At 25.1% G+C, this 16,781-nt stretch overlaps 1 protein-coding gene across 6 annotated transcripts in view; it reads left to right on the top strand.

The window, feature by feature from the left end:
* LOC135922250 (electroneutral sodium bicarbonate exchanger 1-like) overlaps positions 1-16,781 on the top strand; it is a 138,745-nt gene that overhangs the window by 97,710 nt on the left and 24,254 nt on the right. For all 6 annotated transcript variants that reach the window (XR_010570813.1, XM_065456660.1, XM_065456663.1 and 3 more), the window contains 3 exons: positions 7,743-7,840; positions 10,068-10,245; positions 15,430-15,563. Coding sequence is in view for 5 of the 6 variants with exons in the window: in XM_065456660.1 (XP_065312732.1) it covers positions 7,743-7,840; positions 10,068-10,245; positions 15,430-15,563 (410 nt within the window). In the remaining variant the exon portion in view is untranslated. The remainder of the gene's footprint in view (positions 1-7,742; positions 7,841-10,067; positions 10,246-15,429; positions 15,564-16,781) is intronic.

Raw genomic sequence — 16,781 nt, 5'->3', positions numbered from 1 at the left:
TGTTATTCCTTCATATTTTATTTCTAACTTTTTGCGATTTCTTTAGTTTATTTTTCTTACTATAACTTAACTCAATTTATTTTTCTTCTCATTTTTGATAATCCTTTTGTCTTTTAAAAATAATTTATAATAATTCCGTTAATTTTCTTTACATCTTTGCTTCCATTTTTTTAACAATTCTTTACATTTTTTTCATCATACATACAATATTCTTTTTATAATTTTTTCTCCTTATATTGTAATCTTTTACATACATTTCTAACCTTTTCAATCTCTGTAAGTCATTTTTAATCTTTATTTTTTTGACCTTTTCTCAATTTATTTTCTTCTCATTTTTGATGGAAGACAATTTTTTATAACAAATTATTTAATTACAATTAAATTAAATTAATCGTTTGGTTATTATGTACCTTTTTAAAATTAAATAAGCTTGAACTGTAATATCTAGCGATAAGTAAATTATAAAATATAATCATTTTAAAATTCTTATTTTTAAAATTTTAATATTTATGCAAGACACATTTATACTTTTGATCAAGTAAGTAATTTTTTTATAGTTTTATTTAAGCCTATATTCTTTAATTTATGAATAATTAAACATAAAAATTAGGTAAATGTTATATAATTTCAGTCTTTTTTGTCATTCATTCTATTTAATTAGTAAATATTTTAAAAAGAAATTTTTTTTTGTTTTAAAAAATAAATGGTAAAAACAAGGGGAAAAATATTAACAGTGAAACAAAAGCTCTAATAATTGACGCGTTAAAAAAGGGTTCAATGTCAATTCAGCGAAACTTTTATCGCGAATGAAGTTTATAGCGAAACTTTTATCGCGAATCCACATTAGCGAATATTTTTCCGCGAAAACAATATAGCGAAACAAATATCGCGAATTTTTTATAGCGAAACTCTTATCGCGAAATCTTTAAAGCGAATACATTAGAGCGAAATTTTTATCGCGAATCAATAATCGCAAAAATTTTATAGCGAAGTCAATATCGCGAAACATAAATCGCGAAGACAATATAGCAAAAACTATTTTACGAAATATAACGCGGCCTATTATTATTTTTTTATTTTTATTAAAATAATTTATTTTATTTATTTTAATGTTAATATTTTATTTATCAACAAATAAACATATTATATGATATATATTTTTTATTTATATTATTATATTATGAAATGAAAAATGGATTTCTTTTATTTGATATTTTTTTAATAAAAAAAATGATATGCTTGCTACTATTGTAATATTATTTTTGTTACAATTTATTAGTGATTTTCACACGCCCAAAATTTTAAGCAAAAAATATTTTTTGAAGTTCAAAAAGATTTTTAAACAAATTTTGATAAAAATTTTAAATCTTTTTTGAGAAATTCTTTTGCGAATTTTATTACTTTTAGGTGAAATCTTTTATAGTTTTTTTTTTATCATTTTTGTAAAGTTATCTATTTTTTAAATATATTAAAAGAGGTGGGTTTTCTAAATAATATTTTTTAAAAATATTTTTATTTAACTTATTTATGTATATGATCTTTTTAAGGATAATAATTTAATCTGACAATTTTTATATTCGTATTAAAGATGTTACTTGGAAAAATGACAATTATCATAATCGGTATTTTTAAACATATTAGATTTTTTTTACGGTAAAATATGTATTTTTAACATGTTAAATTAAAATTTTAATTAAGATGCACCATATAAAAGTGACAATTATCATAATCGTTATTTTTAAAGTTTTTTAAATTTTTTTGACGTAAATCGGTTAAAATAAGTGTTAACATGTTTTAATAAAACTTCAGTGAAGATATACCCTAGATAAGTGACAATTGTAATCCTTATTTTTAAAGTTTTTTGAATTTTTTTGACGCAAATGGGCAAAAAATAAATTGCTAACATGTTTAAATAAAACTTCAGTGAAGATGTGCTTTAGATAAGTGACAATTGTCATAATCGTTATTTTTAAAGTTTTCTGAATTTTTTTGAAGCAAATGGGCAAAATAGAAATTGCTAACATGTTAAAATAAAATATCATTGAAGATGTACCATAGATAAGTGACAATTGTCATTATTTGTTTTTAAAGTTTTTTAAAATTTTTTGATACAAAAGGGTAAAAATATAGATTGTAAAAATTTCAAATTAAAATTCATGAATATGTACCATATAAAAATGACAATTGTCATAATCGTTTATTTTAAAAGTTTTTAAATTTTTTTGAAGCAAATGGGTTAAAATATAAATTGCTAACATGTTAAAATAATATTTCAGGGAAGATGTACCCTAGATAAGTGATAATAGTCATAATCGTTATTTTTTAAAGTTTTTGAATAGTTTGACACAATTGGACAAAAATATAAATTGTTAACTTGTTAAAATAAAATTTCAGTCCAAACAAAAAAAACAAATCGATATTTTCATTCTCATAATTGTTGTTCCTTTTATCCTGCTTAAAATTTGATAAAAATATGCAAAGTGATTATTAAAGATAGTTGTAACCTATGTTAAATTCTAAACTTTTAAGATATGGATTCGCAATCTTATTCCTTTAATTAATAAATTTTAATTCTACATTATAAAAATGTATAACCTTGCATTCACAGTTAGCAAATATTTTTGTATACTCGTGGCAAAATAGTGCTGAGTCTGAATTCAGGGTAGGATTTTTATAGAAAGAACTTAAAAACCATATGAATATTATTTAGTAATATGATACAATCAACATCCTATAAATTTAATGTTAAGATTTTATTATGGTTAAAATGGATTACAATCTATATTTTAACACATTTACATCAAAGAACTTTAAAAATAACGATTATAAAAATTGTCACTTTTCAAAGGTATATCTTCATGAAATTTTAATTTAGCATTTTTACAATCTATATTTTAACCCATTTGCAACAAAAATATTCAAAAAAACCTTATTAACAACGATTATGACAATTGTAACTTATCTATGGTACATCTTCACTGAAATTTTATATTAACATGTAAGCAATTTATATTTTTGCCCATTTGCGTCTAAAAAATTCAAATAATTTTAAAAATAACGATTATGACAATTGTCACCTTTCTATGGTGCATCCTCATGTAATTTTGATTTAACATGTTTACAACCTATATTTTTACCCATTTGCGTCAAAAATATTCAAAAAAGTTTAAAAATAACGATTATGACAATTGTCACTTATCTAGGGTACATCTTCACTGAAATTTTATTTAAACATTTTTGCAATACTTATTATAGCCCATTTACGTCAAAAAAATTTAAAAAGTTATAAAATAACGATTATGACAATTGTCACTTTTCTATGGTACATCTTCATGAAATTTTAATTTAACATGTTTACAATCTATATTTTTACCCATTTACATTAAAAAAGTTTAAGAATAATGATTATGATAATTGTCACTTATCTAGGGTACATCTTCACTTAAGTTTTATTTAAACATACTAGAAATACTTATTTTAACGCATTTTGCTCAAAAAAATTCAAAAACTTTAAAAATAACGATTATAACAATTGTCACTTTTCAATGGTAGATCTTCATGAAATTTTAATTTAGCATGTTTACACAATCTATATTTTTACCCATTTGCAACAAAAAAATTCAAAAAACTTTATAAACAACGATTATGACAATTGTCACTTTTCAATGGTAGATCTTCATGAAATTTTAATTAAGCATGTTTACAATCTATATTTTTACCCATTTACAACAAAAAAATTCAAAAAACTTTATAAACAACGATTATGACAATTTTAACTTATATATATGTACATCTTTACTGAAATTTTATTTTAACATATAACAACTTATATTTTTGCCCATTTACGTCAAAAAATTGTAAAAAAACTTTAAAAATAATGATTATGACTATTGTCGCTTTTATATGGTACATCCTAATTGAAATTATAATTTAACATGTTAAAAATACATATTTTTGCCCATTAGCATTAAAAAAATCTAATATGTTTAAAAATACCGATTATGATAATTGCCATATTTCCAAGGAACATCTTCATTGAATTTATAATTTAACATCTTTACAATATAAATGATATCTTTACCCTTTTGAGTCAAAAAATTTCAAAAATCTTAAAAATAATGAATATGACAATTGTCACATTAAAATATTATCCTTAAAAAGATCATAAAATAACATAAATAAGTTAAATATATATATTTTTAAAAAAATTATTTAGAAAACCCACCTCTTTTAATATGCTTAAGAAATAGATAATTTTACAAAAATGATAAAAAAAACTACAAAAGATTTCACCTAAAAATTGTATATTTATAATAAATTTCACAAAAGAATTCCTCAAAAAAGATATATTTACAAAGATTTAAAATTTTTATCAAAATATGTTCAAAAATCTTTTTGAACTTCAAGAAATATTTTTTACTTAAAATCTTGGGCATGAAAATCACTAATAAATTGTAACAAAAATAATATTACAATAGTAGCATATCATTTTTTATTAAAAAACATCAAATAATAAATAATATGTTGTTTTCTTTTAAATAAATGCATTCGCAATATATTTATTGTTTCGCGGTAATGCGCTCGCGATAATGACTTCGCGCAAACATATTCGCGATAAAAAATTCGCTGTAAAGTGTTCGCGTAGTGTTTATCATTGATCTTCTCCTGTAGTTTGAATCTAAAATATCTATTATAATTATTTTACCTTTATTTATGTTCTTTCTTCAATAATTTTTAATTTTTTTCTTTTAATAGATGGAGTAGGAATCTTTTTATTAATATTTATAAAGTTTTCATTTTCTTTATTAGCAATATCTTGACCTAGCTATTATTCAATAATAAATATCAAATAATAGAATAAAAAATACAGAAATTATAGTATCCTCAAATGAAGCAATTTCAATATTTTGATCAAGTGGGTTTTCAATTTCATTAAGGTATTGTGCTGCCTATTAAAATATATAATTTTATAAATAAAAAACTATTTTATATTTTTGTCTTTAAATATTTTACATTTGTCTGTGTCAATTTAAAACTTGACTCAGAATATTTGGTAATATTTTCAACATTCTTTTTTAGCCATAAATATTCCTCAATTGTAAATCTTTGCTTTTTATTGCTCTTGCACCTATTAAAATTTAATTTAATATAATATAAAAAAAATTTTACCTGATTTTTGTAGTGCTAGAGAATATAATTTGTTGAATTTAGTTTTTACAGCCAATAATTTATTTTTCACTTGATCATAATTCAAGTTATAAGTTTTTCCTATTTTTTCTCAAATTTTCCTATTTTATATGGAATCTCTAAATTTTAAATCATTTTTGCACCAGAGGTTCCTGTGCACTCTTATGCTTTCCATAAAATTATATTCTGACACTAAAAAATATATTAATATAAAAGGCTATAATCGTTTGGTTACTATTTTACTTAGTATTTTTTTATAAAAATTTTAAAAATAAATAAATTTTGAATAAATTTTTATTCGAATTTTGTTTTTTTATTATTATTTTTATAAAAAAATAAATTTTTATAAATACCGAAAAATGAAATTGGACACCATTTTATTTTTACATTAAAAATAGCTTATGTTATTTTTTTATGATTTTGGACCCTATCATATATATCGTAATTGTAATTAAATAATTTGATATGTAAAAAAATTCTAATAAAATAAAATTTAGTGAAAATTAAATATAATTCCTAAAAAGAATTATCAAAAATGAGAAGAAAAAAAATTAAGATTAAAAATGACTTAAAAAGAGATTGAAAAGGTTAGAAATGTATGTAAAAGATTACAATATAAAGAGAAAAAATAAAAAGAATATTGTATGTATGATAAAAAAAAGTAATGAATTGTTAAAAAAAATGGAGCAGAGAGAGGTGAAGAAAAATAACGGAAAATTTATAAATTATTTTTAAAACAAAAAGAATTATCAAAAATAAGAAGTAAAATAAAGTAAAGAAATCGCAAAAAGTTAGAAATAAAAAGAAAAATTCACAAGAAAATAAAATTACGATTTTCCTTTTTTGATGAGAATTTTTCTTTTTTGATTGACACTTTTCATTTTTTGATTGAACCTTTCCTTTTATGATTGACTCTTTTCGTTTTTTCATTGTACTTTTCTTTTATGATTGAAACTTTTCCTTTTTTGATTGGGACTTTTCCTTTTTTGAATGGGAAACCTTGTAATAAAATTACGTTATTATTTAAAAAGATTAAATAAATAAAACTTTGGGTGTTCCTTTCTATTTTTACAAAAAAAATTTTAAAATACTATAAATCCATTTTAAAATTAATAAAATTTAAGGGGTGGCATTTGTTTAAAAAAAAATTATTTAGAAAGTATTATAATGTAAAATATCATAACATAAAATAACAAAGAAAAGTAAAAAGATCTGATCGGATCGGGTTTTTTATAGGTATCGGTCCGATCCGATATTTTTGAAAAATGCGAAATATCGGTGCCGATCCGATATTAATATCGGCACAGCCCTAATAAATTATAGCCATAAACAATTATTTAAATAGTATTATATAAAATAATATATAAAACTCATAAAAATTAACAATTTAAAGATAATATAATATTATAAATTAAGGCATTTAAATATAAACTCGGAGATTAAAAATAAACAATATACTACAAGAACATTTGGGGTATTTCACACCCACGTTCTGTGAAAATTAAAACTTAAAAAATTGCTTTAAATAATTTCAAGCTTTGTAAGCCACTTATTATTGCAAACCTGCAAGACATAGATAAAAGGTATACAATTGAAATATTTTTTACAATTTATATTTTAATTATATTTATCTTCAGTAGATTTGAACACATCTATAAAGATGAATATATCTTATCACTAATAACTCACCCGCTATTTGAATTGGATTGGCTCTGGATAAAGTTATAGGTTACAAAGGTAAAAAGCTCGAACTTATTTCCAGTTCTGAAAATAGCTTGACAAAGAAAAAGCAGACTTTTATTCCTTTAAAACTATTTCTGATAAAGATAAAAAAAATTTAAAGACGTTGAAAATTCTTTTTAAGATGATCAATTAAACTTTTTTCAAAATAATTTTTAATAAATTTCCCCAATTAAAATTTTTATTTATTAAATATAATACAACCCTCCCATCCTCTGCGCCAGTTGAACGTATTATTAGCAGAGCTAAATATATGTGCACTCTCTTGTTTATCTGATCAAAATTTTGAAATCATTTGTTAAAAATAAATAAATAATTATTATAAAAATACCTTATTATAATATATTATTTTTATATACTTTTATTTAAATTATTTATAGGAAAAGTATAGATATAATATTTAATTGTTCAAGTAATGAATCACGCGTTACTTTCTGAATAGCAAGTAACGCGCGATCCTTTTTTAAACGCAGTCTGACGTAACCAGTAACGCGTCTATTTTTTGAAGTAACGTTTACAGCACTAATTTTTTGGTCTCCTGATATTAAAGGCTAGGGCGCAACCGGTTAGGAACCGGAACATACATGATGATTTGATTTATGAGAAAAAAAAATTTTTTATCTTAAATTTATATTGATTTTAATGAATCATAAATTAAAGATTAAAAACTTTAGCTCCTTTTTTCTTAAAGATACAATCTGGTTAAGCACTTCAATTCTCTAAACCGACGATAAAGACTTTATTTTTCAGGGAAAGGTTTTTTACACATGGTTTGATCATGGAAATAAATGATAATTTCCCTTTTTTTATTTAAGCTGAATCGAATTAGCAAAAAATGCTATAAAAACGGTTCTGAAAAGGACGAATTCAAGGTTCTCGAGCACGACGACAAGACTCTCGTTAAGACTGGCAAGTAATGAAAACACCAAATATTTTACTATATATCCTTTATTTGGTATCGCGTCAATTCGGCGCGTATCTAATACAGTTGCAATTTATTATATATTACTTAGTATAAAAAAATAAGGATGATTAGATAGAAATCATTTTGAATGTTGGTCCTATTAATTATTTCTTCATAAAATGTATCAAAAAAAACAATATTTATACCTATTTCTTTGGTTGACCAATTTACCACATAAAGTATGTAGATTAGTAGCCAATGTTATGTTAGCCGAGATTTAAGCATAGAAGAAAGAGAGAAAAAGAAAGGTTTGGACCTCTATCTCGAATCTTACATATTATTTTGGCTAGAATTTAAATCGACCGTTTTTAAAAATAGACCCAGCCATGATCCAAAAAAAATCAAATTAAAACTGACTCATTTTTTAGATTTATTAAAATTCCTTAAATTCTATTAATCCTTTTAAAAAAATATATTATGCTTAGGCTAATTTTTTCCATTATATAAATCAAATTATAGAATATAGAAAATATAAATATACTATACAAAACATGCTATTAAAAAAACATTATATTTGTAAATTAAAATTATATGCGATCCCCCTTAAATAATCATTAATCGGGCGATTTACATAGTCAGATACATTTAATATAATATTTTCAGACGTATCCCGATACCTCTTTCTTGATCTCGGGGGTTGCGTACCAGAAATATATTGTTTAATTTGCTTCGGTTAACGATTGTTCTAACCGTAGAGCATCTAAAAATTTCCAAATAGAGGGATGGTGCGATGATAGAGATGAGAATGCTCTATGCCAACCTATAGTAAAAAATTGCAAAGTTATAAAAAATGATTGTGTAATAATGATTAAAAAGATAACAAATTTTTTAAAAAATTACCTTCAACTGCATTATTTGTTTTTAAAATTCCCTCCAATGTAGCAGCATATTGATTCTATAGGGGAATTGAAAACCTTGGTGGTTGTCTTTCTCCATTACGAAGAATTTCCCCAATTCAATTTGCTTCATAATATGTTATAAGATTATATAAGACCCTTTCATTATCTGTGTAAGTCCATAAAAAGCATCAACTACATCATCCATGGGAACAAATGCAAGAGAGAGCATTTGTCTAATTTTTATAGACCACTCATATCCTCCATCTTTATCTAAATAATGTGCTAATAACTCGCCATCACTCTGTATATGTCTCCAAATCGCTTGGGTCATATGAAAAAAACACCCTCTTACAGTTATTGACGGAAATGAATGTGTAAAGGCATCTATTTCCGCCTGCTCAAAATCGATCATTACCGATATAGGATTTAGATTATTTTTTAATCTTTTTATCTCATCCAAGACCCTTATACATTTAATCTGGGTTTTATTCGGTAATAGCACAAAAATTGTGGGTACAATCGTTTTATGATATAAGACATCAGGGGAGTATATTATTTTTTTTTAATTTTTATAAATTTTTTTTTATTGTCTAAAATTAGGCGTGAAAAGGGGATTCATTATAGTACTTATCAGGGGGGTATTTTGGGTCTATTTTTAAAAACGGTTGATCAAGAATGTAGCCAAAATAATATATAAGATTAGAGATAGAGGTCAAATCTTTCTTTTTCTTTCTTCCTTCTTTGCGCAAAATCTCCAGGCTTGCATAATATTGGCTACTAATCCACATACCTTATAATGTGGTAAATTGGCCCATTAAAGAAATAGGTATAAATGTTAGTTAATTTTTTTCTATATTACACATTTCGTAAATAAAATTGAGATTTTTGTAAAAATAAATATGAATTGAAAGAGATTGAGAATGTTGCATTAGCAAGGCGTTCTAAGAACTCAAATTAAATTTAGTGGTTGGTTTGTCTTATATTAACAAACCTTAATTTCAAATATTTGGCCCCTTTACCTGGATTCTTACCATTGATGGTAATCAATCTTTTTTAAAAATAAATATTACTTTCCAAATTTGCTCTAAAAATTTGAGCAAAATATTATTGACTATCTATATAAATATTACATAGTTAACCTTAAAGCAGACGATTCATGATAAAACTGCTGCATAGATCTTGCCAGGATCACCTTAAATTTGAAATCTATTTTAATATACTAATTTAATTCTTTTTAAAAAAGTCAATAACACTGATAACTTTTAAGCTAAAATGCTTTACATATTAATACACATATTTTGTATGGATATATTAAACGACCAACAACTTCCACACAGGTTTTGTGGCGGCCTTAAACAAGACATAAAGCGCAAACTGCCTTGGTACTTTTGGAGCGACATAACTGACGGACTTTCAATGCAATGTCTAGCATCCTTCTTTTTCCTCTATTTCGCTTGCTTGGCGCCGATCGTGACCTTCGGCGGCCTCCTAGGTGATGCTACTGGACATAATTTGGTACGTAACATATCTTTCTATCTGGTTTAAATTTAACTACAAAAGAGAATATATTCATGATCAAATATATAAATAAAGAAATTAAATAATGGAAGAGATAATATGAAATGAAAGAAAATAATGGTTAACAAATATGGTTATTTGCGAAGAATAACCTATCGAGAGTTTACGAATAAAAGTATTCTTACGCCTCGTTGAATGACCCCCTAACCTTATTTAGTCTTTTTTTATCTACTTCGTTACGTCTATCTTTATTTTTGGAGACCTTTTAAATCGGAGACAAAGTTTTGTCAGTTTAGTTTTTTTAAGAGTTTTTAAAGTGTATTAGAGATTATCTTTTATGTCTTTCTTATAAAAAAATTTTTATAGGAATTGTGAACGGAACTGTTCAAAAATTCAATTGTCTAATTTTTAAGACTATTTGTTACTTTAATACAATAAGCAATCGTTGTAAGGCTGCAACATCTTGCTATTCTGTTATTGGTTCCAAACTATGTTTTACCCAACTAGAAATTAGTTGTTTAGCTGATGGCTAGATAAAATAAACAATTAATTCCATTATAATAAGTGCGCATCTTAACAACAAAAATTAACTTTATATTTAATGAGGATGTAAACCTTTTCTTTTCTCTCTACTAATCTAAATTTTCATTTGTTATCAATCGAAGATCTAAGAAAATGATAGATTAACAAATGTTAGGCAGAATGTAATAAAAGAAAATAAGTAAACATGCATTGTCAAGATTGTGCAATATTCCTTTGATTTTTTTCCAGCCCAAGCCCGGCCCGCCCCCGATGTTATAAAACTTTCGACTGTTATATAAATGGAATTATGGAATATATTATTTTAATTTTATTCTCTAATAACTTTCTTTATTATAATTGATGCAATTGTAAAAGATAATGTATTCATTTTATTTATTTTGTTATTATATAGATAATTCTTTTGTTTTATGGAATCTTTAGTGTTGTTATCTTTTTAAACCAAAGCCTGGCAGCCAGTTGCCCCTACAACGGGGGGGGGGGGGGTCCGAAGCAACTGCTTCAGTAAATTTGAGTGGGGGTACTTTTTTTTAAAATTTTTTATTTTAAAATTTTGAGTAGGGGGTACTTTTTTTAAAAAAATTTTTATTTTAATATTTAAAAATTTTTTTTTTATTGTTTTGCTACATCCATCCATAACCAATTGATTTCTGGTTTATGTATGTAATAATAAGACCCCCCCCCCCCCCACTTATTTATTAATTTAATATATATTGACGGAAATTTTAGATCGATGTTTAGTAAATTAGGTTGTTATCCGAGATTTCTTGTCATAAATTATTTTTCCAATTTCAAAATATGCCTAAAAATATTAACCAAAAATAATAAAATTTGTTAGAAAAAAATATAATATCTGACTCTTTTAATGATCATGAAATTTAATAGTGATATTATTGTGCATGAATATACACAGACACATATGATGGCCGATTATGGAAAGCTTTCACACAACAAAAATTCCATATTACTATTTATAGTACCCCAGAAAGAATGTGTGGATAATAACCGTTCTATCATAAGAATATTAATGAGTCTAGGTTATTTAATATCTCGTAACCAAGCCTTCTGGGGAACAGGCTACAAGAAGGCAATATGACGGGCCTTATTAAACTCATTGCAGATTCTGAACCTGTACTGGGAGAAAAACAATAAGGGATTAAAAACGAAATAATATGCAAATCTATTAACATATAATAACATAAATATTCTCATTAAACCATGAAAAATATGGTTATAAAAAAAATTCAAAATGAGATTGAATTTAACAGGTGCTTTTCAATCATAGTTGATGGCACATATGATGTTTCGAAATCAGAAGCAAGAGCTTTGACTAAGATATGTTGAAAATAGTGAGACGCCGAATCCTGTTGAAAGACTGATTGACATATATTGTATGGGAAATACCACAGGTCTCGATATTAAGCATAATATTATATCCAGGCTCGATGAATTTACCCCTTTAATTCATAGTTGGGTAAAGTTATGATGGCGCCTCATACATAAGTGGAAGATTCAATGGTGTGCAGGCCTTGATTAGAGCAGAGGCGCCAAAGGCAGCTTTTATTTGGTGTTATTGTCATTGATTAAATTTAATCATTGTTCAATTATGCCAATCAATTAAGGAACTTCAAATGTTCTAGGAATACTAGATGAGATTTATATCTATTTTAATGGTGTAAAAAAATATGAGGTACTCAAAAAATTTCAGTGTAATGATCTGAAAAAATCGCAACGATTTCTACGCATCAAGAATACCACTCGGTAATAGTACCTTATTTATTTATATTGAAAATGTTTTTTTATTTAGAAGCTGGCTATCGTCAAGCTATTGTAAATTTTTTTCTACTTTATGATGCCTTGAGGGCAGCTTTAACAAATTTAAAGGATTCTGAAGATCCTGCCACTTCTTCCACTATGGATAGTGCTATAGTCTTTAGAATAGAAAAATTTGATTTTATCTTATCACTTAGTGTTTTGGATAAAATATTGTTGATAAAAGTTTGGCTTGTACAAAATTGCAAACCATTTCGAAGGATATAGGGTTTGCAATAAATCAAATTCAATTGGCAAAAGATTGCTTGATTAATTTGAGAAGTATAATATAAATTATTGTCTTAATTATTTTTCAATCTAATAGATAATAACACTGAATTTTTGGATGTTTTTTCAAAGGCACAAGATTTTATAAAGGAGAGAAATCTACCTTTTGATTTTGAAAGTTCTAGACTTCAAACATTACAATCCAAAAAGGAGAAGAGGTATATATACTTTCATCATTAAATATAGAAATTTTTTTTAGCTTTAAAATAGGTGTGTTTTATGCTGCACTCGATTTAATTATTATGCAGTTTAACGAAAGATTTAATGATGATTCGATGAAATTTTTACATCAAACATCATTTTTTACGCCAAATAATGTGGCAGAAAAATCAATTATTAAAGATATAGAGGATATCTGTGAATTTTACAATTTAAATTCAAGTCAAATTTTCGAAGAAATGTTGAAGTTTAGAAATATTTATAAGATGGCCAAAATAGGGAATGTAATTATTACTCATAACCTAGAGGTTCAAGAATCTAAAGATTTGTCAGATTCTGAGAATTGTAAATTTATTTAATTAAAATATTTTTACCAATACATTATTTAGCTTCTTCTTCTGATGATGATAATTCAGGGACTTACGATTCAGATTGGAAAAACTATTCATTTATTTTACATTGTCGTCTACTTTTAAATTTTTCTGCTTTCTCTAATTTAAGAATTTTATATAAATATTTATTAACCATTCCTACAACCTCATGTACTGCCGAAAGAGTCATGAGTAAAATTAAATTAATTAAAACAAGACTTCGTAGTACCATGGAAGATTCATTTCTCAATAATTTAACCATATTATCAATGGAAAAAAATTTATTTAAACAATTAAATATTGAGGAAATTATAAATTCTTTCGCTTTCTCTTTCCCTAATTTATCTAAATTACTAATTTAAAAATAATATTTATAAAGTATATATTTTTTGCATTTTATTTATATATATTAAAAATTGATGCAATAAAAATTATTTTTGAAATTTATGGGTGTCATAAAATAATTATCATTTTTTCGAAGGGGGGGGGGGGGGTACTTTTCAGGGGGGTATTCTGCTTCATTCGCTCAGAAAGTGTAGGGGCCACTGCTGGCAGCCCAAAATTTTTAATATAATATATATATATAAATTAAACTCATTTTTATGAAGTTAAATCAAGTAAAAATCCCTAATCTCACCTTATTAAAGAGAAATTCTAATTTTAATAAGTTATCTTGATAAAAGAAGTGATACATGATTTTTATTATAATTTTTTAAGTTCGGCCCGATGTCTATATTTTTTTGACTTGAGCCCGACTTCAGTTAATACTTTTTTTAAAAATATTATTAAAAATATATAATATTTAAAACACTATTAACATAAAAATACTATTTCATAAGTGTGTTCATTGTTTCTACCCCCTTTGTACTGGAAAAATGTGTAAAAAATTATTTTTATTCGTTAATTTATTATAGTCATAATTTAATTTGTAATTTATAATAAATTATTCAAAACTCTTTTTTGCTAATATAGTTTTATAAATATATTATGCATAAAATTAAAATTATTACCATCACTCGGACGATTTTATGATATTAGGTTTATTTTATTATATTAATTATATGAAAAATGAAACATTTAAGAAATCTAACCAAACTATTCAAACCAATTTTAAAGTATGATGAAAAAATAATAATGAGTCTAATATATCAGGACATAGGTAACCAGGATTTTGCTAAAGGGGTGGGGGGAAGCACTATTAGATAAATTTTTTACCCATGAATTTTATTAGAGATTTTTAGGTTCACTTATTGTAGGCGTTTGGCTATATTAGATTTTTATAAAATTTTGGGTTTTCACTTTTTTTTATATTAAAATCCTTTTTTAAAAAAAAATTTGAATTATACTCGTTTATTTTTAAATGTTACTAAACTAATACTAATTTTTCAAATCCTTCCTTATAATGGTATATTGCATACATTCTTGGGAGAGAGAGGGGGCGCGGGGTGTGTAGGATGAAATTTTTTATTGGCTTAAAATGATATTTACGAGAACACGCAAATTTGCTCTTTACGCGCTTGCATCAGGATGTGGTTTTTTTATTCATTTAATACCATGAGAGAATAAAAATTAATATTTTTTCGGACTTGGGCCAAAGGTTGGCCCTGCAGGATTCTAGTATGCATCCCTCCTATATAATCGCTATAATAAACGGGATAATTATACATAGGATAATTCATAACACATTCATTTATTCATACAGCGATGATCATTCATGCATATAACAATAATGGCCAGATATATAATTATAATAGATATTTCTACATAGCAATAATGTTAGACAGTTAAACATTACTACCCGATTTTATTATGCATATATAATAATTATAAAACATTTAATAAACGAATATACTAATTCATAATATATAAATAAAATAATACCATATATTCATTCATGTATTTCCATTATATCAATATTATCTATATGTGTTTATAATGCAATTATTCATGTAATTTCTACATTACTACAATTACCACATGCAGAGATTAATTGTATTTTAAAAACATTCAGGCTACGATAGAAAGCTTATTATCTGGAGCCATATGTGGTATAACATGGTCACTCTTTGCTGGTCAGCCTCTCACCATAATGGGTAGTACTGGACCTATACTCGTATTTGAATCCATCGTATTTTCCTTTTGCAGGTACTAGGAATTTAATTTAAATGATTTCTAATTATCTTCGTTTTATCCTTATAAGATTATATTAACAAATATAAAGAAAATAAAAGTGAGAATCAAGTTTGCCAATTATAAGTCTAAATTCCACTGCTTACTACGATTAGTATATAATTGCTGCAAAATATTTTTTATTAAATATGTATTCTTCTAACCCTCTTATTACATATCGATCTTACCCTAATCCCAAATTTCGGATCCAACTCATTATTGTAATGTAAGGTTAAGATCGGGCTTAACCTTAGACTTACAATATGATATACATCGGAACCTGGGGAGATTAAATTAGTCTTTCTGGATTTAATTCATTTCCATTTTTAAGCCGGGTCCAGTTTGATTTTTAAATTTATTTTTACCAGGCTATCCTGTTTTTTTATTTATTTTTTTCAAAATTGAAATATTCATAGGTAAACAATTCAATAATCTGGCCACCATTTTATGATTAAAATTTTGAATTCCACTTTTAATGCACTATTTAATTATCTTGTTTAAATAAAATCCCAAAATAATCATCGTATTGATCATCTCTTCAAACTTCTAAAAAGAACCCTTCATTATACCTATATTACGAATTATATTTAATTTAACTAAAAAAAATTTGACATTATAAATACCAGGGTTAGCGACCGGGGGAGTATTTGATTTGGTCAAATACGGTCAAATACTCTAAAAAAATCTGAAAAAAAAATGTTTGAATAAATAAAATAAACGATATAAATGCATGTGATCACAATTCTTCTTATTTATTGGGTCCTCAATTTCGGGAGGGAGCATCTTACTAATAGAATTCAATGAAATATGTTATATAATACAAAAATTAATCGTTTTACAAAGTGGTGATGATCAAAATATTTCAAGTGATATTAAAAATTTCAGTAGTAAAAGTGGCATGTTTAATAGCAAATAATATTATAAGCAGTAACTTTTTTAAAAAATATATCAAATTTTGGCCTCAAGTTAGTGGAATGAGCTTTGCCCACCATGCCCATTAAGAGAAATAACAATTAGTTCTACTTCTTCAGAAAGAAATTGGTCGATTTCGGTTAATATTTTTACTAAAACATAAATCGATTGGAGATCTCGACAACAGAAAAATGGATTAAAAATATTAAGGAAAATGAATAAGAACAAGACTCTGCCATGGAGAGTGAAACGTCAATTATTGAATGACAATGAATTTAAAAA

Source organism: Gordionus sp. m RMFG-2023, chromosome 1 (assembly GCF_954871325.1).
Source record: "Gordionus sp. m RMFG-2023 chromosome 1, tfGorSpeb1-WG-v2, whole genome shotgun sequence".
Taxonomy (NCBI): Eukaryota; Metazoa; Nematomorpha; class Gordioida; order Chordodea; family Parachordodidae; genus Gordionus; species Gordionus sp. m RMFG-2023.
The sequence above is the reverse complement of the archived record's forward strand: the minus strand, read 5'-3'. Positions and strand labels throughout refer to the sequence as shown.